The sequence below is a fragment of the Euleptes europaea genome, chromosome 10, assembly GCF_029931775.1.
Source record: "Euleptes europaea isolate rEulEur1 chromosome 10, rEulEur1.hap1, whole genome shotgun sequence".
Lineage (NCBI taxonomy): Eukaryota > Metazoa > Chordata > Lepidosauria > Squamata > Sphaerodactylidae > Euleptes > Euleptes europaea.
This window is the reverse complement of record NC_079321.1, coordinates 19,582,257-19,607,967: the sequence shown is the minus strand read 5'-3', so window position 1 is coordinate 19,607,967 and position 25,711 is coordinate 19,582,257. Positions and strand designations below refer to the sequence as shown.

Sequence of the window (25,711 nt, the reverse complement as noted above, 5' to 3'; positions counted from 1 at the left end):
ACCGCTGGTCTACCAAGGTCAGTGTTGCTTACTCTGACTGGCAGATCCTCCCCAAGGCCTCTGGAAGGTCTTTCACGTCACTTTCTCACTGTAGATAGTGGGGTTTGAACCTGGAACCTCTTGCATGCAAAGCAGAAGCTCTACCACTGAGCCTCAGCCTCTTCCACAATTGCTACCCACTAAAACTGCATGTTGAATGTTTTCACTCCCGTCCCAGCATCCTTTGTTGTATTCTCCATCCCATTGAAGAAGATGCAGGTTATGTTTTTCTCTGCTCATGTGGTGTTGTTGGCTAAACGTCTTTGTTTGCCCAGTTTGAGCCTCTGGGGAAAACTGTTTATGAGAAATTGCTTCTGAATCTCTGCAGCTGCCTTCGGAAGGGAGGAAGGATTGAGAAGAGCGAGAGAACTTTGTGCTACACTTTAATCTCGATGATACAAGAATCAAACACAATGGCTTCTAGGGAAGATTTCGTCGGACTGCAGCATTGTTGGCACTAAAGACCTTGGATTTACTCACCAGTCTTCTTCTAATCCAAACGGCACACCGAGAATTGTGTCCCCCGGGGCCTCTTAGCTGCCATTAATAGCTATGACTGGAAAGATGGCATCTAGTCTTACTTGTACAGGAGTGATCTGGGCATTGTTTTCCTTCCTCTGCGCTGGGGTTTCCTGTGTGGGGTTCTTCATGCCTTACTGGCTACTGGGATCTCAGCTGGAGAAATCGGTGTCGTTCGGCACTTTCCGGAGGTGCTCCTACCCGGTACGAGACGAGAGCCGCCAGATCACTGTGATGGTGGAGCAGTGTGGACGCTACGCATCTTTCCAGGCCATTCCGAGTGTGGAGTGGAGGATCTGCACTGTGGTGACGGGGTTGGGCTGTGGTCTTCTCCTCCTGGTGGCCCTGACTGCTCTCATGGGCTGCTGTGTGTCCGAGCTCATCTCCAGAGCTGTGGGCAGGGTTGCTGGAGGCATCCAATTCTTGGGAGGTGAGTAACTGCAAACGTTTGACCTCGGAAGCTACTTCCTGCCAGTCTGGATACACAGTACTTCTGTTGTTCTCTCTACACTTGCTCAGTTATTTTTGAGAATCCGCTTGTATCCTCTCGTTATATTTTCGCCTTGATCTTGTACTTGCTGCATTTTAGGAATATAGTTAGGGAGAAAATTACAGACAGACAGTTGTGGTGTCAATCGCATAAAGTCTTTGGATTTGATTTCTGAATTTCCAAATGAACAAGTTTCTGTTGCAGTGGTCAGCTCCTGGTCTGGGGCCCTCAGGTGGGTCATGAACTCCTGTAGATCTTGCTTTTTGGAGGGAGGGGGGAGGCCCATGCTGCTAGTGCCTATGCATAGAGAACAAGATCACCGCATCTCCTGCTTCTCTTTGCATGCACGCTCGGAAGTGCAGCAGGACAGAGAGACAAGGTCACTCAGTGGAACAGAGAATTCCTCCCTGGCTCTGACCCTTGGCTTGTTCCTCACCATGATATACCTCCTGGTGCTTAGCTTTTGTTTCCTGTTCCAAATTCTTTGGGTGTTCTGCCCACAAGTCCCATCTTTGAAACCAATGAGGTCATAACTCTGACTGATTCTCTTTCTGTCACATGACTCTGATGTTGTATACTTTCAGCTCCATGGGTCCAGGGTCTAAAAAGGCTTGAAGACCACTGATCTATTGTATATTCCATTGAAAGTGTGTGTGTGTTGGGGGGAAGATCTGCTTCAGAGTTATAGTGTCTACCTCTGTCATATTCTCTCTCCCCCCCCATCACATGCAGGGGGAAGTATTTGAGTCCTTATCCAGTTCTAATGTTTACTTGAAAGTAAGTCCTGTTGGTTTTAGTGAGACTTGTTCACTAATAAGTATGTTCAGAATTGCGGTCCTTATACCATACAAATTGGGTTTCTCCTTCCCCCCCCTTAAATCGCCACAAAAGCCTGTTAAGTCTTTTCAGCTCTGTACTCGTTTTACCATCCCTGTCCATATGGTTTTAATTTTAGCTTTTCCAGTGTTGTGGCAGCAGTCCACACTTCTTTGTGTCCCCCCCCCACTTAAGTGCTCCTTTTTTTTCCACTCCCTGCAGCTGCTATTGAGGAAAGAAACACGAGATCTGCGAAAGCTTCCATATCTTCTGTTCTTATGAAAGCTACTCTTGTGCAGAAAGCTGGAGGCGCATTTGTGATCACAGAGCGGGGACAAACGGCATTGGCTTGTCAAGAGCTGTGTTGTCACCAGCTTTCTCACAACAGTTAAAACACACACACACACACACACAAGATCTCTGGATGTCAGCTTCGGTGGGGACGTAGCTAGCCCCAGAGTATTAGCAAATAAAGCTTCCATTCAGCATGTGTAGATGCATGTTCCTGGCTGTCACTCAAAATCCACCTCCTCCCCAGCCGATTAAAGTGTGTGAGGAGGGAGCTGTGCTACATGGGGAGGGGTTTTCCTTGTTCTGTGCTTGGAAACTGCCTTTAGTTGTGTGGTAGGTTTCATTACCATTAGATATGTAAAAGGGTTCCGTTTTCAGAGTTTTCTCTGGAATATATGTGTGTCAGATTTCAACTTTCTAGTTCACTGGATGGTGGCCTAACGTTTTTCTATATCCGTGGTTGACCGTCATGATAGCGATTGCAGTTAGAGGTTAGAGTCAAGCTCTTATGAGACAGCAACAGTGACATTGTAGGCTAATCCTACGCTGTTGCAACAGAGGATCAGTATGCTGTGGCAGTATGAGAGTTCTGAAGTTACGTTTTCTGGACTCACAGGAAGCCTAGGGACATGGTGTTTAAAAGCAAGTGGGGTTGGTCCAAGCAGCTGTGGCATTCTTGTCTCTACATTATTTCATTGCATAATTAGTTTTGTTACACAAGTATCGAGAGACCTGCAATTCTGGTTAGTGGTTATAGTAGCTCATCTATGAATCTAGCGGGACTTGCACATTGCTGTAGGCATCCGCCCCGCCCCATTGCCCTGTTCACTAAATAGAAGAAGAAGAGTTGGTTTTTATATGCCAGCTTTCTCTACCACTTAAGGCAGAATCAAACCGGCTTACAATCACCTTCCCTTCCCCTCCCCACAACAGACACCCTGTGAGGTAGGTGAGGCTGAGAGAGCTCTAACAGAACTGTGACTAGCCCAAGGTCACCCAGCTGGCTTCATGTGGAGGAGCGGGAAACCAACCTGGTTCACCAGATTAGTGTCCGCTTCTCATGTGGAGGAGCGGGGAATCAAACCCGGTTCTCCAGATTAGAGTCCACTACTACAAGCCACCACTGTTAACTACTAAACCACTCTGGATCTTTATAGATGGGTAGCCCAACCTTGTGGCCTACGGTAGTTAAGATGGCTGCAGTTAAGTGCAATGATGCAAATTAGTCATTATCCTAGGTTCTGTCTTTGGCAAACTAGTAATGTTATGAGAATAACAACAGCATCAGCTATGACTGCTGGTCCCACAGAGACACAAGCAACAGCTCAGGTGCCCTCCACTTGAGACACTGCCCACAGACAATACCAATAACAACAGTAGAACAAAAAGCGCCAATCAGTATGTTGTGTGGTGAAGATCCAGGCAAGATAATGCTTCATCCATCCATCCGTAGGGAACAAAAGCCCTGTGGTAGTATTTGGGAGATACCACTTTAAACCGTGAGTCATTCTTCTGGCTTCACAACAAGGAAAAGCGCAAAGAAGTGAGCGTCTGTACAAAATTTGTGCAAGTGTAATTATTCACACGGTACAGACCATCCCCAATTTCATTGTATGAGTGAGAACTTTTAAGGAATTGTGCAGGGAGTGGGAAAGAGAAGGGGATCTCTTCAACATCTTGTTAAAGAGGGGAAGGGGTGTCTTCAAAATCTTCGAATTAGCTACAGCTATTTTTTTGTAAAAAAAAAAAAAGGATGGCACTAAAATAACAGAACGTGTTGCTTTCCTTCTCTTTCATTTCCACTGATACCGATTTAAAAAGCACTCTTTAAATAGTTTTTTTCGCAGTCATCTGCAGAATGAGGTGTGATTTAAATGAGGAAAATGGCATTGATTCTACTGTTGATTGTTTTTTTAAAAAAAAAACTTCAAACAGGAGATTGTTTCATCTAGTCTGGGCATAGCTTAATCTTTAGTGCATTCTAAAAGTAACCAGTCAAAATCTGGATCGAGTCCCTGTATCGTATACTTAATACAATTTATGAAGTTACTAAAAATAATAACAGCCCGTAATCTTTAGGAATGACCATTATTCCGGTGTTTCCCTCTCTGCTGTTGATGATTGCTCAAGACAAAGGCAGCAGGAGGGACTTTGAGTGCAGATCTGACAGGGATGTTTTTCAACCAGAAGAGTTAGCAGGTGTTCCCACAAAAGAAGATTGTCCCTGTAGGTGTTTTTATGCAAGTGCTTCCCCAATTACTGTACATTCTTGATTCTGTATTAGCAGAAGCAGATCCTGTTTACTTTCTAGTGTGTCCTCTGCTCTGCAGCTGTGTTGCTTGCCTGCCAGGGGAAAGGGTTTTGCGCTTACTCTGAGAAGGCAGGAAGTGCCGACTGGGATAGAGGCAGAGGATACATTTTCCTTTCTCGCCCTGCAATAGGCAGCGTGCCTGTAGGAAACATTAACATATATCCTTCTCCACTGAGCAGAGTTTGAACCCTTGCTCCAGCCTAATAAGCCTTTCTACAAATTATATAGCTCTTCCCCTATCTGTGGCTGGACACGTGCCATTTTGTTTGTATCCTCTGGAATGCAGGCACTGGAGGGACAAAGGCATAGACTAGTCTGTGCTATATTACCTCTCTCCTCTGCATGGCTGGCCGTGCACTTGTAGCAAAGGAAAATGTCGCTTGGAACCTCTGGTAGGCAGGCAGACACACTGCAGCAGGGCAAGTTGGGGGGGGGGATATAGAATAGAGGCAAATGCTTCCCTGCTGCTCCCCGTCCATGAAAGGCAGGGCCAAACCAGATGAAAGGGGAGAGATCTGATAAGGATGGATCTGAAACATCTGTGTGTGAGATCAGCAAGGATCATATTTCTGAGATCTCCCAGTGTTTTTAATTCATGCAATAACAGTGCATTGTTTCTTCAATACAGATCACCCCACTCCAACTGTTCCTGTTAGTCCCAGCAAAGAAAAATGTCAAACAATTTCACATTTACATCTAAAGAAAGTAGGGGGATTGGGGGGGACAGTATAAAACAGCTGCATGCAGCTGAGATAAATTAAATCCTGCACTTTCCCATGTCTTACTCCCAAGCTTAAAGCATTTTTTTTGTGATACTAGCAGTCATCTGGGTAGAGAGGAAAATACTGAAAACAGCTGAGTATAATGAGGCAAGACAGGAGTTTCGCTTCCCTTGCCTGTGTATTCCTGTTTTATTTTAAAATGAACTAACCACCCACTTCAGGTTCCTGGGAAACAGGAAAAATCACTTGTCAATGTTGTCAGGTCTCCTTGTACCTGCTCTGCAAGTGAGCATTTTAATTATCTATAAAGCAGGAGCATTTATCTGCCTAAAATTTAGAGAATCCCTTAAGTAATCTATGTAATCCCTGATAATTTAATTCCAGTGGGGGGAGGGGGAAGTTACTGGCAGAAATGTGCTTCTGACTGAAACCAGTTTAAACAAACAGATTGAGTAAAAAATCTGAACAGGTTTAATAAAGTTAATAAAGGCTTTTTTAAAAAAATTAAAGAGTTCAACGAACAAATATTTGATGTAGCACAAGTATAGCTCTGGGCAAATCAGTGGGTTATAGAACAAATCAAGCCTGAACTGACCCAAGAAGATAAAATGACTAAACTGAGGCTATCATACTTTGGTCACATTAGGAGAAGACAAGAATCACTGGAAAAGACAATCATGCTAGGAAAAGTTGAAGGCAGCAGGAAAAGAGGAAGGCCCAACAAGAGATGGATTGACTCTATAAAGGAAGCCATGGCCCTCAATTTGCAAGATCTGAGCAAGGCTGTTAAAGATCGGGTTTTGGAGGACACTGATTCATAGGGTCTCCATGAGTCAGAAGCGACTTGAGGGCACTTCACACACACACACACACACACACACACACACACACACACACACACATGTATGCTACTTTCCACCGTTGGCACATTGGTCTCAGGGGTGGCAGGTTTCTTCTTCCAGTGAATAGTTTAAAAACAAATCAAGCAAGACTGTGCATATTCAAAAGCTCCATTCACACATCACAAACAAACTTGAGTTTTTTGGGTGGCATGGACGTGGTTAATTACTGGTTGATACCACTCTTCCCTCCTTCTGGTGCAATATGCTTTCTTCAGTCTTCCAGTCTTTGTTTTGATGTCTGAAGGCGAACGCTCTAAACAACTGAAGTTTATTTCTTTCCCAGTAACTAGGATTTTTATCCAAGGATTCGTCATCCGTTGCCTGGAGCAATTCTCTAGAGAGGTGACCTATAAATTCCTTAAATAAAAATAAACGAAGAATTCCTAAACAGGGGGAAGGAAAAAAAAAACATGTTTAAGACGCCTACAGTGCAATCATAAGCAGAGTTATTACCCTTCTAAGCCCAGTGACGCCAATGGATATAGAAGGGCCTAACTCTGTTTGGGATTGTATTGCAGGGGCCAAACTGCTGGATATGATTTTTAACAACCCACGTCTCTTTCCATACAGCCACACAGCGGCTGCAGAGAACAGCTTTTTATAAGGCTGTGGGGCCCCAATTCAGCTAGGGGGCATGGTGCAGGGGGGAAGAGGGGCTCCTGCCTTCCACCTGTGCTGTTTTCCCAAGTCGAAAGGGTCCCGAGGGGGATTATTTGCACCACTTTGGAGCTGTATGGGTAGCATTCCATGCTTCAAAATGGGGCAAATAACTTCCCTCCCTGGACTGTTTCAGCTAGAGAAAATGGCCTGGGTGGGAGGCAGGAACCCCTCCTCCCCCTGCACTGTGGTTTAGTGCCAAATCCAGCCTCTCATAGGCCATTTATTCATGGAAGGTTTTGCATTGGATTTGCCTCTCTACAGATGCACATTTTCCCCATCTGAATTCTCAAAACTCTGCATGGCAACTTATTGTTGAGTTTTGAGAATATGAACGGGGGGAAAAGTGCATCTAAAGAGTGGCAAATCCAATGCAAAACCTTTCATGAATAAATGGCCATACTTGCTGTTTCAGCCTACAGTTGCTGTTTGGCTGCAGAAAAAGTTAGTCAGGCCTAGTTGCCAAAAATCACATTGGTAGTTTGGCCCTCAGTTACTTGGAAGTAAACTAACATCAGTTCATTGAAGCACTTGTATTCATGACAGATCAGAGTTCGATTGAAGACTTGACTCCACGCAAGGGGAGGAGAGAGGGAGCCTGCAATTAACCACGCTTGTGCCTACCACAAACAAACCCCAATTTTATGTTGTGATATCCGAATTGTGCCACAGGTCTCTGTTTCGTAAAGCAAGGCTTTCCAGATGTTGTTTGGCTGTGGCGCCATCTTTCAAAGCCACGCTCCTGGCAGCTGTGGCCGTGCACTGGCTGTGTGAACAAATAACTATGTTGTGGTTTGCTCCCATGGTAACCAACACTGCAGTCTCTTCTTTCACAAGCCCGTTCTCCTCACCTCACGTAGGCTGTCTAGATCCTTGTCTGAGACCCCAGAGTCAGACAAGGATGCCTTTAATGTAGTTGGTTGGAAGGGGGAATAGGAGGGTGCTAGAGAGAGAAAAATGCAGATGCTTTCTTCCAAGGAGCTGCTGCCAACTTGCTAGTTTTGATATTCTCTTGATCTTTCTAGCTCAGGCAGGGTGGGTGGGTGGAGGGGACCTTTACAAGTTACTTCCCATGACCTCTTAGCAAAGCGCTTGAGTTCCTTATTAATTCCACCTTTGTTCCTCATGCATGGCCCAGTTCTCTCATTTGTTGCCTTATGGGGTGTGATCCTTTCTCCCCAAATTTGCCTTCCAGTCTGTTCCTTCAAATCCTGCTTGATCCCCATTCTTCCCAGTATGTGTCCCCTTACCTTTCACCCTGCGTGCATACCACCGTTTCCCCAGGTATCCCAGTCTTTCTAGTTTTTTCTTCCCCTAATGTGCCTGCACGCTCCATTCCCAAAGATACTTCTTGTCCCAAGCCGGAATGGAAATAACAGTAGGTTTTGCTAACGTCCTAACATGGGAAGAGTTCTAATCCACATTAGCAACAGTGAATGTGGGACCTAAAAGTGATGATTATCCTGAGGACTGAATGATATACTCTGTGGGAGAGCCGTGATAAGATGTCTTGATATTTTAAACGCTACAGAAAAGTAAAGGGGTATTTGGGTCGGACCACAGGGCAGGGGGAGGGTTTCTCAGTCCTTTCCCTTCTGCTCGGTTTTCCTCGTAGATATTCTCCCCCAGCTAATCTTAAGGCTGGGTAGGGAAGAAGACAGTTATTCTGCCTACTTTTCTGCACTATCCAGGGGAATACACATCTCCCTCCCCTCCTTCCCCCACCCCACCGCTGCTTGTCATGGAAAAATAATGGGGGAGAATAATCCACCTACCCCATCATTGAGAACCTAATTCACAGGGAAACCACACAAACCTCTCCCTGTGTGGTTAACACCAATGGTAGGTTGGCTGGGAGATGAGGAAGCAGAAAAAGGGGAGAGGCTATGGGGGCTACCAGGGAGGAAAAATGAGACCCCCTCCAGTAAGTCCTTGTGGGTGCCCCCGTTGTAGATATAGAAATTCCAGCCATTTTAATGAGGAAAACTGCATGCTAGGTATAAACAGTTTCTCAGTTTCCAGACTTCTCTAGTAATCGATGTTTCTTACACTACTTGGGTACCAAATTTCAGTTTTCTGGATGACCTGGAAGGGCCTTAACTATTTTGCAGTGCACATTTTCCTGGTTTTGAGGTCTTTCCTTCAGCTTTAGTAATCAGGGTATCTTGGGCTATGAAGTACCGAATTTCAGGGCTCTGGCTCATCAAGAGGTATGCTAACAATTTCAACATTTGAGTGATTTAGTTAGTCCCAAGCATCTTCATATAAAAATGTATTTACAGGTTCACAGAGATAAATATGTTTGGGTGCTATTGGACAGTTTCCTGCCCTCCCCCCAGTTCATTCTGTTCTATGTGTAGTCTTGCCAGCTGTGGGTGGGGAAATACCTGGAGATTTGGGGGTACAGCTTGGGGAGGTCCGGGTTTGGGGAGAAGAGGGCACTCAGCAGGGTACAATGTAGAGTTGCCATGTCGCTTGAATTGGCAGACAATTGCCTACCAATCCATCAGCTGATGATTGCGCATGCGGCCATGCGCAACATGATTACATCACTCCTGGTTTACACCCAGAAGCACTGCATCGCGACGGGCTGCTTTGCCACTCAAAGAGTGGTAAAGCGGCCCATCGCGATGGGCGCTTCCAGGTGTAAGCCGGAAGTGACGTAATTGCATCGCGCACAGCCACGCATGCACAATGTCATCTTTTTAGGCTTTACTCATAATCTGGCTGTCCTGGGCTACCTATGCACAAAGTCCAGCTTTTTAGCCAATGTGGGAATAGCTTAACCATTCTACAGATCAACTCATGCCCTCATTTTGGGAGAGTGATATGTGAAAGATATATTCCTTGCAGATTCTTTTAGCAAGTGAGGGGGCTCAGACTGTGTGTCCATCAAATGCACTCATAATGTAGAAATATTATTTACATTATTGCATACATTTAGTGCAGTGCAATCCTAAGCATGTCTACTCAGAAGTGAAATCCCATTGAGTTCAGTGGGGCTTACTCCCTAGTAAGTGCGCTTACGATTGCAGCTTTAGCGGCTTTTCAATTAAAAAGAGCTCTCCGAGCAAGTTAAGAAATGAAAGCACGTGTTTAACGTTACTTAACATTAGTATTTTTTTAACAGCCTCAAGTGGGATGACTTTCCATTAAACAGGCAAGGAAAATACTGCAGCATTGTTGATACCACCTGGAATGAGTTAGTGATGTTAGTCAGTAAAGTCCAGGTGCCTTTATTTAAAGCAGTGGTTCCCAACCTTTTTTTGACCAGGGACCACTAGGACTTTTTTGTTCGGTGCAGGGACCCCAAGGTTCAAAATAAAAATTCCGAGAATTTGAAAATAAACTTTAATCATAACTGTTAGTTAAACATTAAACTTAGAATAATATTTGAATATATATTTTTATAATAGAGAACTTTTAATTGAAAATGTTAATTTATTATGGGTTTATAACTTTGTTTCGCGGACCTTAATTTAGTTCTCGCGGACCCCTGGGGGTCCGCGGACCCCCTGTTGGGAACCAGTGATTTAAAGATATAGATACGCTGGAAAATTAAACTCGCATTCTGTAGGCTTAAATATATATTCCCTGAGCTGCTAAGGCAAAGACTATCCTTCATCAAATTATAACCCGATTGAAGTGTGTGAGGCAATAACAGAACTCCCACAGTTTAACATCCTTTCCTGCCTGGACTCTGTTATGAGGTAAATTTCATGTCCCAGATGTTGAGTATCCAATGTAAAAAATATTCCATTTTCAGACTCCCTTGATAATTGGTATGTTTTGGGCTATGTGGGCACCAACGTTCATTTTTTTTCTGGAGAGCCTTTAAGCACCTTAACCATTTGTGGATATGCTTTTTGCTTTGAGGTAGTCAGGTGTCCCATTTTCAGATTTTGGCAGTTCTAAACAGCACCAAGTTGAATTTTTGAAATGTGAGATGTGAGCAGTTCATGAAATATGTATTATTGAAAGTCCTCTTGCTCTGTGTGGCTCAAATAATGTCTCAAATTATTTATAGCTTCCCACTTGTAGTAATTTTTTTTTAAAAAAATGTTCTCTTGATGGGTCTTTTTTTGTCCAGTAAGGTAACTAATAGAAGTCTTTGAGAACAACTTCAGACATCACTTCTCTTTTCCCATAACGTGGCATAAGTCAGTTTAGATTGAACCGTTTCATAAGTGTTTTTGGTTTACCTAATTCAAGCACTATTCTGGACTGGCATGTAAATCGGAAAAAATTCAAGCCTAGAATCCTAGCCTTTGATTTAAAAACTGAAAGTCAAATGCTATCTAATGTTTTTTCCCCCCCACAACATCCAGAGTGTGTTTTGACACAAACATTCATACATCTGGAAAATAAAAAGGAGAAATAATATAGGTCCTGATTGCAAAGGTGGGCTGTATATACTGTTTACAAGCTAGTCATTTCTCATGTTGTAGGTGACAGTGTTAATTTTTAAACTGTTATTAACCGAGGATTTTTCTCAACCCCAGTGAGGAAACACCATCTTTGCTGTTCAATCAGTGAAATAAAGAACAGGCTTCAGCAGAGAAAATGAATACGCTATTTGGCAGGCAGAGGAGAAGCCTTAAGCAATGTGCGATTGTGTGGGAGGGAAGACGATGTTCATTGGAGAACAGAGGAGCTACAACTATGCCGGAATTGTCATCTGTAAAATGTTATGAAATATTTAACAACGTTTTTTATGGTCTAGGAAATGATAAATGGAACACCATTCACTATAATGACTTTTTGTGATCGACCACTGTGCCTAAATATCAAAACCTGAGATCCTTAAAAATAAAGGGGTTCCTAACAATCTTCCCCCCTCAACCGGATTGTAGGCAAGAGCTGTGTATGTAAGAACATAAGAAAGGCCATGCTGGATCAGACCAAGGTCCAGCAGTCTGTTCCCACAGTGGCCAACCAGGTGCTTCTAGGAAGCCCCCAAACAAGATGACTGCAGCAGCATTGTCCTACCTGTGTTCCAAAGCACCTAATATAATAGGCATACTCCTCTGATCCTGGAGAGAATAGGTATGCATCATGACTAGTATCCATTTTTACTAGTAGCCATGAATAACCCTCTCCTCCATGAACATGTCCACTCCCTTCTTAAAGCCTTCCAAGTTGGCAGCCATCACCACATCCTGGGGCAGGGAGTTCCACAATTTAACTGTGTATTGTGTGAAGAAATCCTTTTATTTGTTTTGAATCTCTCACCCTCCAGCTTCAGCAGATGACCCCGCCACGTTCTAGTATTATGAGAGAGGGAGAAAAGCTTCTCCCTGTTCCACTCTCTCCATACCATGCATAATTTTATAGACCTCTATCATGCCTCCCCTTAACCGCCTTCTTTAAGCTAAACAGCTCTAAACAGCTTTAAGCTAAACAGCTCCTCCCTAGACCTCTAATCATGTATTGTCCCCACGTATTACCAGAGGCTGTTCTTGGCTCAGAGAAGGATGCCAGTTGCTTGCCCTTGGCTCTCAAAAGCCAGTCGTTTTCTTGGGTGGCCTGTTGTCACTGGGAAATTGCTTGCGGAGTATTGCACAAGGGCTAAGATGCACCTTGTAACATGTTTTCAGAGATCGCACAAAGATGGTGAGTAGATTTATGGAGGACTTCTTTGTGTTTCCACTGTGGTGCCTCAGTTATGGTCTGCTGAGGTCAGGAAGGAACCCCCCCCTTTGGGGACATTATGGTCTACCATAGGGGTGGGGAACGTCAGGCCCGAGGGCTGTTTAAGGCCCACGAATCGTTTGGTCTGGCCCTTCATGGGTCCTGGCAGATTTCTAGCTCAGAAGGACCTAAGACTGGTGATCCACCCCCTCCCACGAACAGGAATAGCCTCTATTCAAGGCGAATGTGAGTTTGTTTTGCCGAGAAAAGGAACCTTCTCCCCTCTTGCAGAAGAGTCATTAGCTATGGAGCTGCTAGGACTGCCCAAGAAACTGTGTTAACCCTTTTCCAACCAGGCCGTGGAGAAACGTATTCCCTCTGTACTACAAGAGAGTTGGGGGAGGAAGTGGTGACAATGGAGGGATCAAAGGGGGCAGAGCCAGAATGTGTGTGTGGGGGGTCCTTAGCCAGTGTGTCCTCATTTCACCCCTGCAGACGGAAGTAGCAGGAGCCAGCTATAGAATCTGTCCCCGACCATGCAGAGGAGGAGCAACTCCGGCGTGTGGCTGGACGGCTACGCCCAGCTGGTGCAGCAGACCATCCTGTGTCACCAGGTGGGCCAGTGCGCCACAAGTTGGATGCCTGCCTGCTTGCCCGCGCAGTGGGGGTCATCTGGGGCAGCTACCTGCTTGGGCATTGGTCGGCTAATTTTTAAGTTGATAATTTTGTATGGCCCGCGAATGATGTTATAAATATCCAAATGGCCCTTGGCGGAAAAAAGGTTCCCCACCCCTGGTCTACCCCAATAAAGATGAAATGTTGCTTGGCATTGAGTTCGCTCTACCCCTACCCTCCCCCAACAATTTTTGACAGATTTTAGATAGGCTTTGCCAGTGCTTTTTTGTTTTTGGGAGGTATATCACGATGGGTAGCCATGTTAGTCTGTCAATAGGAGTAGAAAAGAGGAAGAATCTAGTAGCACCTTAAAGACTAACAAAATTTCTTGTAGGGTATAAGCTTTCATGAGGTTATAAGCTTTCATAATATCTGAAGAAGTGAGCTGTGGCTCACGAAAGCTTTTTGGTTTTTTTTTAAAGGTTCCAGAACTCATATATAGCTCTGACCTGGGTGTCCCAGGCTAGCTGCTATAAGTTTGCTGCAAGATGAGGCCACTTTCCTCCACCACAAGCACTCATATAAGGCACCAATTTCCACCAATTCCCCCTTCAGGACTTGGGATAGCCCCCGCAAAAGGTGCTGATACTCAGTACTTGTGAGTACCTCTACACACAAAAATCCCCCTAGGTTTTGCTCAGGCTTATGGCCTGACGGATAATTGTATTTGAATTTTTTCCCAGATTGCATTACAGATTGCAGAACAAAGAATGTTTTTCTTCCTTTACGTGCCTTGTTTGCTTGAGTTTGTTTGTAGCTACTTGTTCTATAACCTTCTTTGGTGCACCTGCTAAAGTAGGTGGATAGAGTGGATTCAGAGCCAGTGTGGTTAGAGCAGTGATGGCGAACCTTTTAGAGACCCAATGCCCAAACTTCAACCCAAAACCCACTTATTTATCGCAAAGTGCCAACACGGCAATTTAACCTGAATACTGGGGGTTTAGTTTAGAAAAAACAACTCATACGTTAACATCTTTTGCCTTAAAAGAAAAACACAATAACAGAGCTTTCAATTATACAAACAACTTTTTATTGAAAGGCATGCTTTTGAACAATTACTGTGATTTTTGCTGTTGTGTGCATGCTGATAATTTGTCTACCCTTGGCTCATACTTTGTAAGTTTGAGAGCAACACATGCAGCACTCAGGTCATCTGTTAGCCTGTTTCTGGTGTCAGATTAGATATAATTCAAAGCTGAAAACAGCTGCTTACAAGCATAAGATGATCCAAACAAAGTAAGGAAAGCAATCCCAAGTGCTTTCATTGACTTAAAATTATTTGGCAGAGAATTCCACACTTTAAGGATTTCATTTTCAGAACTAACTGTGCTATCCTTTGTCATCCATAAAATTAAATCATGACAATGACTGACAAACACTGTACATTTTCCCCATCTGCATTCTCAAAACTCTGCAGGGGGGCTTATTGTTGAGTTGTGCATCTGAGTGGCAAATCCAAGGCAAAACCTCAATGGCCAATAACCCCCCATGCAGAGTTTTGAGAATCTGGATGGGGAAAATGTGCATCTGAGTGGCAAATCCAAGGCAAAACCTCCCATTCACAAATGGCCAATAACCCCCCAAAACCCAGCAGCACTGTGAGGGGAGGGAAAGGGGGGAGAAGAGGAGGGCGAGTCACCTCACACACTGTCCTGCGACTGGCCCTTCCATCGGCGGAGCAGGCTTTTCCCCGGTCCCACCTCTCACCTGGAAACCGGGAGAACCAGGAGGCAGCTGCAACGACCTGCAAGGAGGGAACGGGGGTGGGGTCCGGCTGGGAAACCGGCCGGACAATCCAGACGGCGGGGCAGCCAGGAGGGCGGTGGCGAAGGAAAAGGGCGGCGCCGTAAGCCCATGAGAGCCGGGTCGGCGCTCCTCCTCCTCTGGGCAATGGCATGGGTCATCTCCAAAACATATATGCCGCCAAAGTTTGAAAATGTGGGTGTCTTTGCTGAAATCAGCCACACATAATCTAAGGCATGTTTATTCTCTGTGAGAGCATTTTAAGGTATGTCACAGGATATGGCAACCTTGTGGGGTTTCAAGGCAAGAGACGTTCAGGGGTGGTTTGCAATTGGCCTGCCTCTGCTTCGCAACCTTGGACTTCCTTGGTGGTCTCCCATTCAAATGCTAACCAGGGTCTACCCTGCTTAGCTTCCAAGACCGGGCTAGCCTGGGCTATCCAGGTCACTATGTGGTCGTATGAGTATTTGTGCTGTTCCATGTACATTCAGGACGAGGGCTTACATTGTTCAGAGATGCAGGATCACATATCCTCAGATGCCTCTTTATCTTGCCAATCTTAGGCCATCTGTATAGGCCATTTGTGTAGGCTTCAAAGTTGTTTCTGGTTTGGTTTTAACCTTTTAAAACACCCAAATGGGTGGACTGCCCAGTCCACCATAAACCTACCCCTTACACTGAAATCTTTATAAAAGATTCTTTTTAGTGTGCTCCAAAATTAGAGCAGGTAACTACACAGGATATAGCCTTTTCAACCACGGGAGATATCCTTTCATAGCCTGGAGGAAGTTCCTCCAGCCTAAGGAGACTTCCTTCAACTGTGGCTCTGCCTCCAATGGAAGACCCATGCTTGGAGGAAGGCTTCAAATTACTTGGTGATGGTAGAAAGTGCCGTCAAGTCACAGCTGACTTATGGGGAGAGATGTTTGGAGGTGGTTAGCCATTGCTTGCCTCCGTATGGGCTGAGAGAGTTCTGAGAGAACTGTGACTGGCCCAAGGTCACCCAGCAGGCTTCATGTGGAAGAGTGGGGAATTGAACCTGGTTCTCCAGATTAAAATAATGTAGAGTGGTAGGATATGGACAGGATCCACCCTATTAAAACAAAGACATAACTGAAAGATGGCTTATGGTGGTTTAAGACTACAAAACCCATAGTGCATTACAAACCTGAGTGCCTCAAAATCATCTGTCTAACACAGTTTTATCTCATGTGTTTTCCAAGGAAATTGGAACTGTTATGTGGTTCTCTTCTCCCTTTTATCTTTACAACTACATCATGAGGTCGGTTTGGTGGAGAAAGAGCAAGAAGCTCAAGCATACCCAAATGACCTTCGTGGCTGAGTGGGGATTTGAATTCAGGTCTGCCAGTCTTAGACCAGCACACTAGCCACTACACCATCCAGTATCCTTACAATAAAGAACTGATTACTTAGTGAATTGACATTTCACTTCCTGAATTTAAAATGGCAGGTGGATCTTCTGTGGCAGTTCACTGTTCAGGATTAGGGAAACGGAAGGGAACATGAAATGCTCCTGTTTGTGTTACAAGTGACTGGGTTTTATCTGTCTACTGTGCATGAGGAATGTGTGGATTAACTCCTGCAGACAACTCCATATGAGCTGCCCTTCCGGACAGTGTTTGTTCAGAAGCAGCAGCTAATGAAGAGTTGTATAGCCCGTTTCCTGATGGAACGTATAAAACCTGTTTTGCAGCAATTGCATTAGCTCTGCAGTTTCCTGGCACAATTCAATGGTTTGGTATTGATTGATGAAGCTCTAAAAGGGCTTAAGCTTGGTGTAGCTGAGATAGTGGTCTCTCCTCCTATGAACCCTCTTGCCGATTAAAATGCTTCTTGGAGTCCTACGTCAAAGTCAGTCTGTTGTGTGAGTTCTGCTAGGAACAAGGTATGAAATGGTATCTTCATCTTCACAGCCTTATTCTTGTGGACTTCCCTCTGTTACGACTTCCAGCATTTCACATTTTGAGACAGGTTTTTTGTTTTTTTAATTAAAGGGATTTTGAATGAAATTATTCAGCTGTGCCATGACTGTTTTATTGTATTCTCCGGCTGAGTTATTTAGTGTTGGCTTTTTGTACTTTCTACTGTACCGAAGATGTTTTAATTAGCTGAGTTGACTGTAATTTGAAAAACGCAAGGTATTAAATGTAACCTTTATTATGGGTTTAATGAGCTGACGGGTCTGCGGCAGGCCCCTTTTGTTACAAAGCATCTTTATGAACAATGGTCACATGGGAAGTAATTATTAGTGATTGCAGAATCTTTAATCATCACTTTGATATCCACTAAGCAAGGGTCTTTACAGGGTCCTAACATTCATTTTGCAGAAAGTACAACTCATTTAATAGTAGCTTTAGTGCCAGAGGGGCTTTTACAACATTTTCAATTCAGCGATTACTGGCACGGCCTTTGTCCTCCACTGGAGCTGCTTGTGTTATTTGCAAATTCATGAATGCATATTACTAAATTAATTCTTGCTTTCTGGGGCCCCTGCTGTTCAGAAATGATTGTTTCAATAATAAAGAGTTGTGATCCGATACCTACAGCTGCATCTAAACAGCAGATCAGATAATAGCTGGGTCATTTCCCTTCCCTAGGCTAGGGGATTCTTGCCAAGCGCACAGTGTGCGATACCAATAGCGCTGGAAGTTTTCCCATCTAGATGGGACTAAATTTTTCATGAGACTTCGGGCAGTTTGCCTAATGGAGAAAAAACCCCTGTCACTTCCCCAAGCTTGCGTGCAGTAATAAAATAAAAATAGTGTTTAGTAGGATCGATCAGGAAAGCTGAGCAGAAGGAGCTGGGTATGTTTAGCCTGAAGAGAAGAAGATTGAGAAGAGAAGATGATACGATAACCATCTTCAAGTACTTGAAGGGCTGACATATAGAGGATGGTGCCGAGTTGTTTTCTGTTCCCCAGAAGGTCGGACCAGAACCAACGGGTTGAAATTAAATCAAAAGAATTTCCGTCTTGACATTAGGAAGAATTTTCTAACAGTTAGAGCGGTTCCTCAGTGAAACAGGCTTCCTCGGGAGGTGGTAAGCTCTCCTTCCCTGGAGGTTTTTAAGCAGAGGCTAGATGGCCATCTGTCAGCAGTGCTGATTCTATGACCTTAGGCAGAGGGAGGGCACCTTGGCCATCGTCTGGGCATGGAGTAGGGGTCACTGGGGGCGGGGTGGGGGAGGTAGTTGTAAATTTCCTGCATTGTGCAGGGGGTTGGACTAGATGACCCTGGTGGTCCCTTCCAACTCTATGATTCTAAGATCTCAGACACAAAAAGATGCTGGGATGGAAAAGGGGCTTGACGCTGAAAGTTACATAGGGTAGAGTTGCCAACGCTGACTTGGGAAAATCCTGGTGATTTGTAGGATGGTGCCTGAGGGGGGTGGAGTTTGGGGAGGGGAGGGACATTAGTGGGGATGTGACACCATAGAAACCGCCTTCTGAAGCTGCAATTTCCTCCAAGGGAGCTGATCTCTGTGGGCTGCCAGGCAATAGCTGGCAAGTGGCAGGAGAGGGAGGGGCAAGGATGGGGTGAATGATAGCGTTTTGGTGGGGGATCCTAGAGTTGTGCTGACATGGCGATGTCAATTCTGGGCTTGCGCTGGAAGTGACATCACACTGTTGGAGCCAGGATGGTGTAGTGGTTGAGAGCAGTGGTTTGGAGCGGTGAACTCTGATCTGGAGAACCGGGTTTGATTCCCCACTCCTCCACATGAGCGGCGGGTGCTAATCTAGTGAACTGGTTTCCCCACTCCTACACACGAAGCCAGCTGGGTGTCCTTGGGCTAGTCACAGCTCTGTTAGAGCTCTCTCAGCCCCACCTACCTCATAGGGTCTCTGTTGTGGGGAGGGAAAGGGAAGGTGATCATAAACCGGTTTGATTCTTCCTTAAGCGGTAGAGAAAGTCGGCATATAAAAAACAACTCTTCTTCTGCTCTTCTGCCCCCCTTTTCCCCACTACCTTGCTAAGTGGCAGCAGGGACATTTGGAGATTCCCACCTTGGCAGCAGACCTGGTAAATCTACTCTGTAATCAGGAGATCAGTTGTAATTTTGGGAGAAGACCGGGCCCCACGTGGGGGTTGACAGCTGCTCTATGCAACTGAGGCAAGCAACATATTCTACATATTGTAGAGCTCCAAATGTATAAACTAGTTTTCAATGTCCTGTGTCTTTGCACAGAGGCATAACGGCCAGAGGGCTTACTCCTAAGGACTGCCAGATTTCCAAACCCTGTAATGCAACAATCTGTTGTGAGGAATAATCTGTGGGTTTGTAATGCAAGTGGGATACACAGTTTATCCACATTCTAACCTTCTATCTTGAAAATCCATCTAAACTGCCTAAATCTCTTAGCTGCTCAGATACGAAAACAGATTGTAAGATATTATCCTTAAATGCGATTTTCTTATTTTGCTTCTTGAAATTCTGCCTGAAAAAGGCAGAGCAGAGAGTTAGCCCTTGAATGTAAATGTCCAGTTCATCCTCAATACATTTCTGAATGTGTGCTTATAGATTCAAGATCTTGTCTTGTTTAGAAGAAGAAGAAGAGTTGGTTTTTATATGCCGACTTTCTCTCCCACTTAAGGCAGAATCAAACCGGCTTACAATCACCTTCCCCTCTCCACAACAGACACCCTGTGAGGTGGGTGAGGCTGAGAGAGTGTGACTAGCCCAAGGTCACCCAGCTGGCTTCATGTGTAGGAGTGCAGAAACAAATCCAGTTCACCAGATTAGCCTCCGTTGCTCTTGTGGAGGAGTGGGGAATCAACCCTGGTTCTCCAGATCAGACTCCACCGCTCCAAACCACCGCTCTTAACCACTACACCATGCTGGCTCAAGTAACAAGTAAACTCCAATTCACAGTTAATTCCCTCCCACCCAAGTATCAAGTAGCCTTCATGAAATCCTTTCGGGATCTGTATATTGTGCTTGTTTTGGATTTCGACAAGGAAGGTGCACCTGGTAAACAGATTGCTCTCGATTTTGCAGGGATATAGTCAGGAATCCCACATTTTGTAGGCATGCCTCATGTTCTTCCCAAGCCTCGAGTGCCCTGAAGTCCCAGAGGGAGACCTGCGTCACAACTGTCTACACAGAATACAAAATAGACATGTGGCAGAAAAAAGATCTGTATATTTATCTATGCACTAGTGAGTAGGTGGGCTGTTAACTTTTCTGGAATTCCTTTCAAGGTTGGTACCTATTATGCTCATGCCTCAAAAAACAAACAAACAAACAAACAAACAAAGCATTGGCATAATATCGACTAGGTGCTGTGTGCCATAAAACTACATAATTAGGGCTGCCAGCAACCTGGAGGAAAAAAGCATCTTGCCCATTTAATAGAGGCTCAGTGTGTGGAAATGGGCCGGTGAAGCTTTTCATGACATGGAGGTGAATAACATAACTTGGTAAATAACATCCCATTGAGCCTGTGTTAAAGGAGCAGCACATATTTTTACTCCAGGTTGTTGGCAACCCTACCGAACATACTGAGCAATTAACCACCAATCATGCCCCAATCACAGTGGTATTTTCTGTTTGTGTTGCATTCATTTGTTTTAGGTCCTGCTTTTTCCCCCCCACCCCTCCCCCATTTTTCACAACAGCCCTGTGAGGTAGGTCAGACTGAGTGTTTGTGACGAGCCCAAGGTCACCCAGTGAGCTTCCATGGTAGAAGTGGGCATTTGAACCCGAGTCACCCGGGGTCCTAGTTTACCACTGTTATCCACTACACCACACTCGCTCTCAATAATCAAAGAGTTTTTAAGGCTTTTAGCAGCAAGCACCAGATCTTCTCCTCAGCCTGGAGTAAGTACTGTGCCTAAGTACAGTCTTCCTTCCTTTTTAAATAAAAGATTGGTGTTCAACTGAAGTCTTGAAGATTTGGAGGCTGTTTCCCAATCCCAATGTTTTGTTTTAACCCATTCACACTGTAATGAGAGGCAGCATGTAAAGAGGTTTGAGTTTTGGACTAGGACCAGAGAGACCCTGGTATGTTTGCTTATCTGTTGTTCTTGTTTTTTATCTCTGCAGGCTTGTTAATTGGTTCTGGTTGTGCTCTTTATCCTCTGGGCTGGGACAGTGAAGAAGTCAGGCAGACTTGTGGTAACCTTTCCAACCAGTTTGAACTGGGTAAGAGACTGCTCACGTTCATCATCATGTTTTGCAGATGGTCAGGGTGCTTTTTAGAGCACACCCAGGAGCAGGAAAGGACATGTACAGAACCGTAAGCATCTGGAAGGGTCTTATACTGCAGATTTTTATACTGTAGAGGCCTACAAATGCTTAAAAATAAAAATAGACGTGATAAGTACCTCATCAAACACAACGACCCATTCTGCCTTTCCAAAAGGTTAGGCTTCTGCATAGTGCTTTCTGCCCTTTGGACTTGCGTAATTTAAAGCCTTATTAAGAGACTGCTGAAAGTGACATGATGGATGGATCATACCACAAACACCTGCAGGGTTTCTATCTACCAAAAGTGAACAGAACCAAGAAGCCCCATCCTATGCCCAAAGCAGACACTGTTATAAAGCCAGAGTTTTCCTAGTTTCTCATTTGTAGTTCTTTCTTAAAGATGTTAAGATGCTGTCTGAATAGACCTTTGAATCAGATCACTCCACAAGCCACTCTAGAGTGATACCTTGGTATTCTGAGACACACAGCTGGTTAACCAGTTTCTTTGTGTTACTGGTAGGATATATTAAGGCTCTCTGCTTGAAGTTATGTTGTAGTATGTAGCTGTTCAGATCCCAGGAACCAATGCTGACCTCTTTCCTCAGTAGAGTTAGGATTGGTTTGCTAGCAGTCTAGAAAAGAAAATGTCCTGTCTCTTTAACAGAGGCTTAATGGGATGTTATTTACCAGATGGTGAAAAGCTTCAGCTGCCTAATTCCATACATTAATTCCTTTCATAGAGACATTTCTCCGGGCCAGTTGGCAACCCTAAGTACAGTGAAAATTGGTCTGTGGTTCTCCAAGGTGGTGTCCTCTGGTGAAATAATGTTCAAGTTCTTTTTTTAAAGCCTAGATGCTCAAATTTCCCATTAAATGTCACCAAATAAGATCAGATTAACTTCAGCTGGTTGTTTTGGTAAACAAAAATTGCCAAACAGTCAGTAGATGGTGACTTCCACGGAGCCAGGAGTCTCCTGGGTTCTTTGTTGCCGCTGCAGCTACCAATTAAATGCTGCAGTAATGAGGCTTTCACCAGGCGGGTTTCCCCTCATTTTCCCTGCCTCATTCCCCGGAGGTGGAATGAGGAATTCCACGGACACCACCCTAGAGCATTTGGAGTAGGGTTAACAGTAATTGTCCAGTTGCTATGGTGTTATAACGCCTCCTGCCTTGAAAACCCTATGGGAGCCTCCATAGGTCTGCAGTGACTTGACGGTACAACACAGTGTTATAACCCTATAGTGATTTGTCAGTGACTGACTTGAAAAAAACAAAACAAAAAAAGGCCTCTGTGTTTGGGTGGGGGTGCCAAGGTGGGTGGGACTGCGGAAGATGTAGATTTTCCGCTCTACATGGCAGCCATCCCAGCTTTTCTGTAATCTTTCAAAAAAAAATATATTATAGTAACGCAGCCTTTGGAAAGATAGTGGGAAAGCTAGGGAAAAGCCAAATGGTGAATGAGAGCACACAGTGGGGTGGTGGTGGGGGGGGGGGTAGGTATCTGCTTCGCCTTAGCACCCAAGCCAGATCAAACACCCGGTGTGGAAACAACCGATGACCTGAGTTGTAAGTGTTGTTGACAGACATAATACATTATTTTTACTCAACTCGGCATAGTTCATAATTTTTAAAATATCTATCCCTGTCGTGCACAGGGGACAATAAAGGGGCCTTTCCTTCTCCAGGAGATTTCACTTTCTGGCTGGCAGAGAGGAGCATATATTGTTCTGAATCTACCATTCATTGGATGGTTGAAGAAGCCCCACTTGGGATCTTAGAAGATATTTTAAACATTTTTGCAGGTGGAATGCAAAATTACACACTGATCACAATCCTGCCAGAATTAGGAAGAATCTTTATGTGGGAAATAACTTAAGCGTGTATTTAATTCTCCCTTTTGAAGATAATGGAATTTCAAAGTCCATAAATTTAGGCTGTGTGCAGATGTTGGCAAACATTCCCAGTGCACCCAAAATGATCCCACACTTTATGGTTGAACCAGTACTCTTCATAGCATTACAGAATTTACCACTTGATAGTGTTTAATGGGGTTGCACCGAATTGTTACAAAAAACACACACGTTTCCACTGAAATAGGTGGTGGAAAGGAACTATCATGGATAATTGTTTTATTAAACTGCTTTTAGCCTATTGAAGTTTTTACATCTCATTTTAGAGATCTGTATACTTAGTCTGTAGTTTTCTTCTGCATTAGCCATCTCAGGGCTTTTATGCATTCTCAGTTTCCTTGTACCTAACTTCCTGATTCTTTGGGGGAGGGGGATTCTTCAGTTCTGCATGTGTTTGCTCCCTCTAGTGGTCGATTTGATATAAAACAATTTTTATCAAAAGCAGAAAGCTGCTGATTTAAACAGCAGGGAGAAATGCTTCATTTAAAGCTGTGTGATATCAAATCGACCATCAGAGAGAGCAAAACGCGTGCAGAACTGAAACCTGCCCCCCCAAGAAACAGGAAGTTAGATGCAAGGAAACTGAGAATGCATAAAAGCCCTCAGGAAGAGTCTGGAGTGGGTGGGGTACATATAATGTGAATAAAAGTAATGAGTGACATTGTCCTTTGCATGTTGTTTGATTTGCCCATAGGGACTTGCGAAATTGGCTGGGCTTATTACTGCACCGGAGGAGGGGCCGCTGCTGCGATGCTGATCTGCACTTGGCTGGCCTGTTTTTCGGGCAAGAAACAAAAACAATATCCTTATTGAGGCGCGAAGGACCAGGAAGCAAGCGAACCAGTGTAGGGGAGAGCAAAAAAGAATGACGAGAAATGAGCTTGCCAGCCTCTTCTTGGGAAGTTGCATTAGCTCTTCCTTGTAGTTGGACCCATACAATACGATGAAGTTGGAATTGATGTGTTAACGCTGTGAATGGTGGTGGGGACGTCTCCGTATCTTAATGGTATCAACCAAGTTTCATGCAAGGTGCAGGATCTGAACACATTATTCCTAGCAGATTCTGGTAGAATAGAACTACAGGAAGTACCCCCTATCTGGAAAAAAAGTGACTTTTTTTAAAGCAGATTATTAATTGAAAGGGTTACAAAAAAATACCATGTTGGAAGACAAGAATGTAGCCTTTTGAAAGGTTATTTCACAGCTCTGCAAGGGTGGGGAGGGATTAAGACGGCGTTTCCTAACAGTTGGTATTTATTTGGACAGAAGCACTGATTTTCTTGGAGCGATGAGCGAGACCACTTTACGGCTGGAGCTGTTGCCGGGGGCGGCTAGAAAGCACCGGTTTTTAGGCCTTAAAGTATTAGCCTTGTAGAGGTTCCCCAACCTGACGTGTTGGCCCAATTTGGAGTTGAAGCAGACATAACACAAAAGGGGAGACGGAAAAGCTCCCTTATTTGCAAGACTCCTGAAAAGCACACCTGCATTATCTTTGCACAGACACTTTCCCTTTTCCCAAGATGTAACAGCCTTGCAGAGGAGTATGAAAACTGACCAGCTTACAAACCATTCGACTAGTCTCAGACTAGCTTTGCCCACTGGGCAGCTGCAGCTGTAACCAGCTAAAGCTCACCCCGGAAGGCACTGTTACTCAGGCAAAAGGTCATGGCCAAAAGAGTCTTTTCATCCTCCATTTTAGAAGCACAGGAATCCACACGACAGTCTTCCGTTCACATCTGCACACACCAACTCGCTCCTTCATTGACACAAAGCATACAGGGTCGACATTACGCACAAGTGCACGTCATGGTAACCACCAACAGCTTTTTGTTTTCGTTTTGCACAAAAGAGCCACTTTGGGAAGAGGCACTGGGGAGTGGAGAAAGAGGAGGCGGCAAGGAAAAGAGATGAGGACCCCTCCCTCCCCATCCCCCCTTTCTGAACAGCAGGAGGGCTCAATCTACCCTTCTGCACACTCTTGTGAAGCATGTAGCTTGGCCCACATTTTCTTTGCAATCTCATAACACGTGGCATAGGCTTCTTCGCTCAGACACGAATTTTTCTCTCCCCCTACACCCATACACAGACAATTCCCCTTCAAAACACGCTTTCTCCCTCCATAGAAATACAACACAGCATGCAACTTTCTCACTGTCCCTTTTGTACATATTTCCCCTTCCACCACAGTTCCCATCCTGCTGTCTCTATCCCTCACAGACTTTCCCTCTTCATTCTTTACATTCACTCCAGGGAGAAGTGGCATAGCTTGGGAGAGCCAGCATGATGTAGTGGTTAAGAGCGGTGGTTTGGAGTGGTGGACTCTGATCTGGAGAACCGGGCTTGATTCCCCACTCTGCCACATGAGTGGCGGAGGCTAATCTGGTGAACTAGATTTGGTTTCCCCACTCCTACACATATAGTCAACTGGGTGACCTTGGGCTAGTCACACTCTCTCAGCCCCACCTACCTCACAAGGGTGTCTGTTGTGAGGAGGGGAAGGGAAGGTGATTGTAAGCCGGTTTGATTCTTAAGTGGTAGAGAAAGTCGGCATATAAAAAACCAGCTCTTCTTCTTCTTCCACCACAGTCCCCGTCCCACTGCCTCTATCCCTCACAAACATTCCCTCTTCGGTCTTTACATTCACTCCAGGGAGAAGGGGCACAGCGTGTCTGGCCTCCCGTTTCCTTCTTTCATCGGGTGGCTTTGGATGTTCACTTGAATCAGTAACAGAAAAACAGGTCTATTGATTTCTCAGATGCCGCTTCTGGGTCTCACGTGAAGGGGAGAGGAGATGGGC

The 25,711-nt window shown here is 44.7% G+C and overlaps 1 protein-coding gene across 1 annotated transcript; it reads left to right on the top strand.

Moving 5' to 3' along the window:
• The first annotated feature begins 577 nt into the window (after positions 1–577).
• LHFPL6 (LHFPL tetraspan subfamily member 6) lies at positions 578–23,736 on the top strand. The gene is made up of 3 exons (XM_056856659.1): positions 578–988; positions 20,861–20,959; positions 23,609–23,736. Exons 1-3 carry the CDS (start codon positions 592–594, stop codon positions 23,725–23,727), a joined length of 615 nt encoding a protein of 204 aa, XP_056712637.1. The 5' UTR covers positions 578–591; the 3' UTR covers positions 23,728–23,736.
• The last annotated feature ends 1,975 nt before the right edge of the window (positions 23,737–25,711 follow it).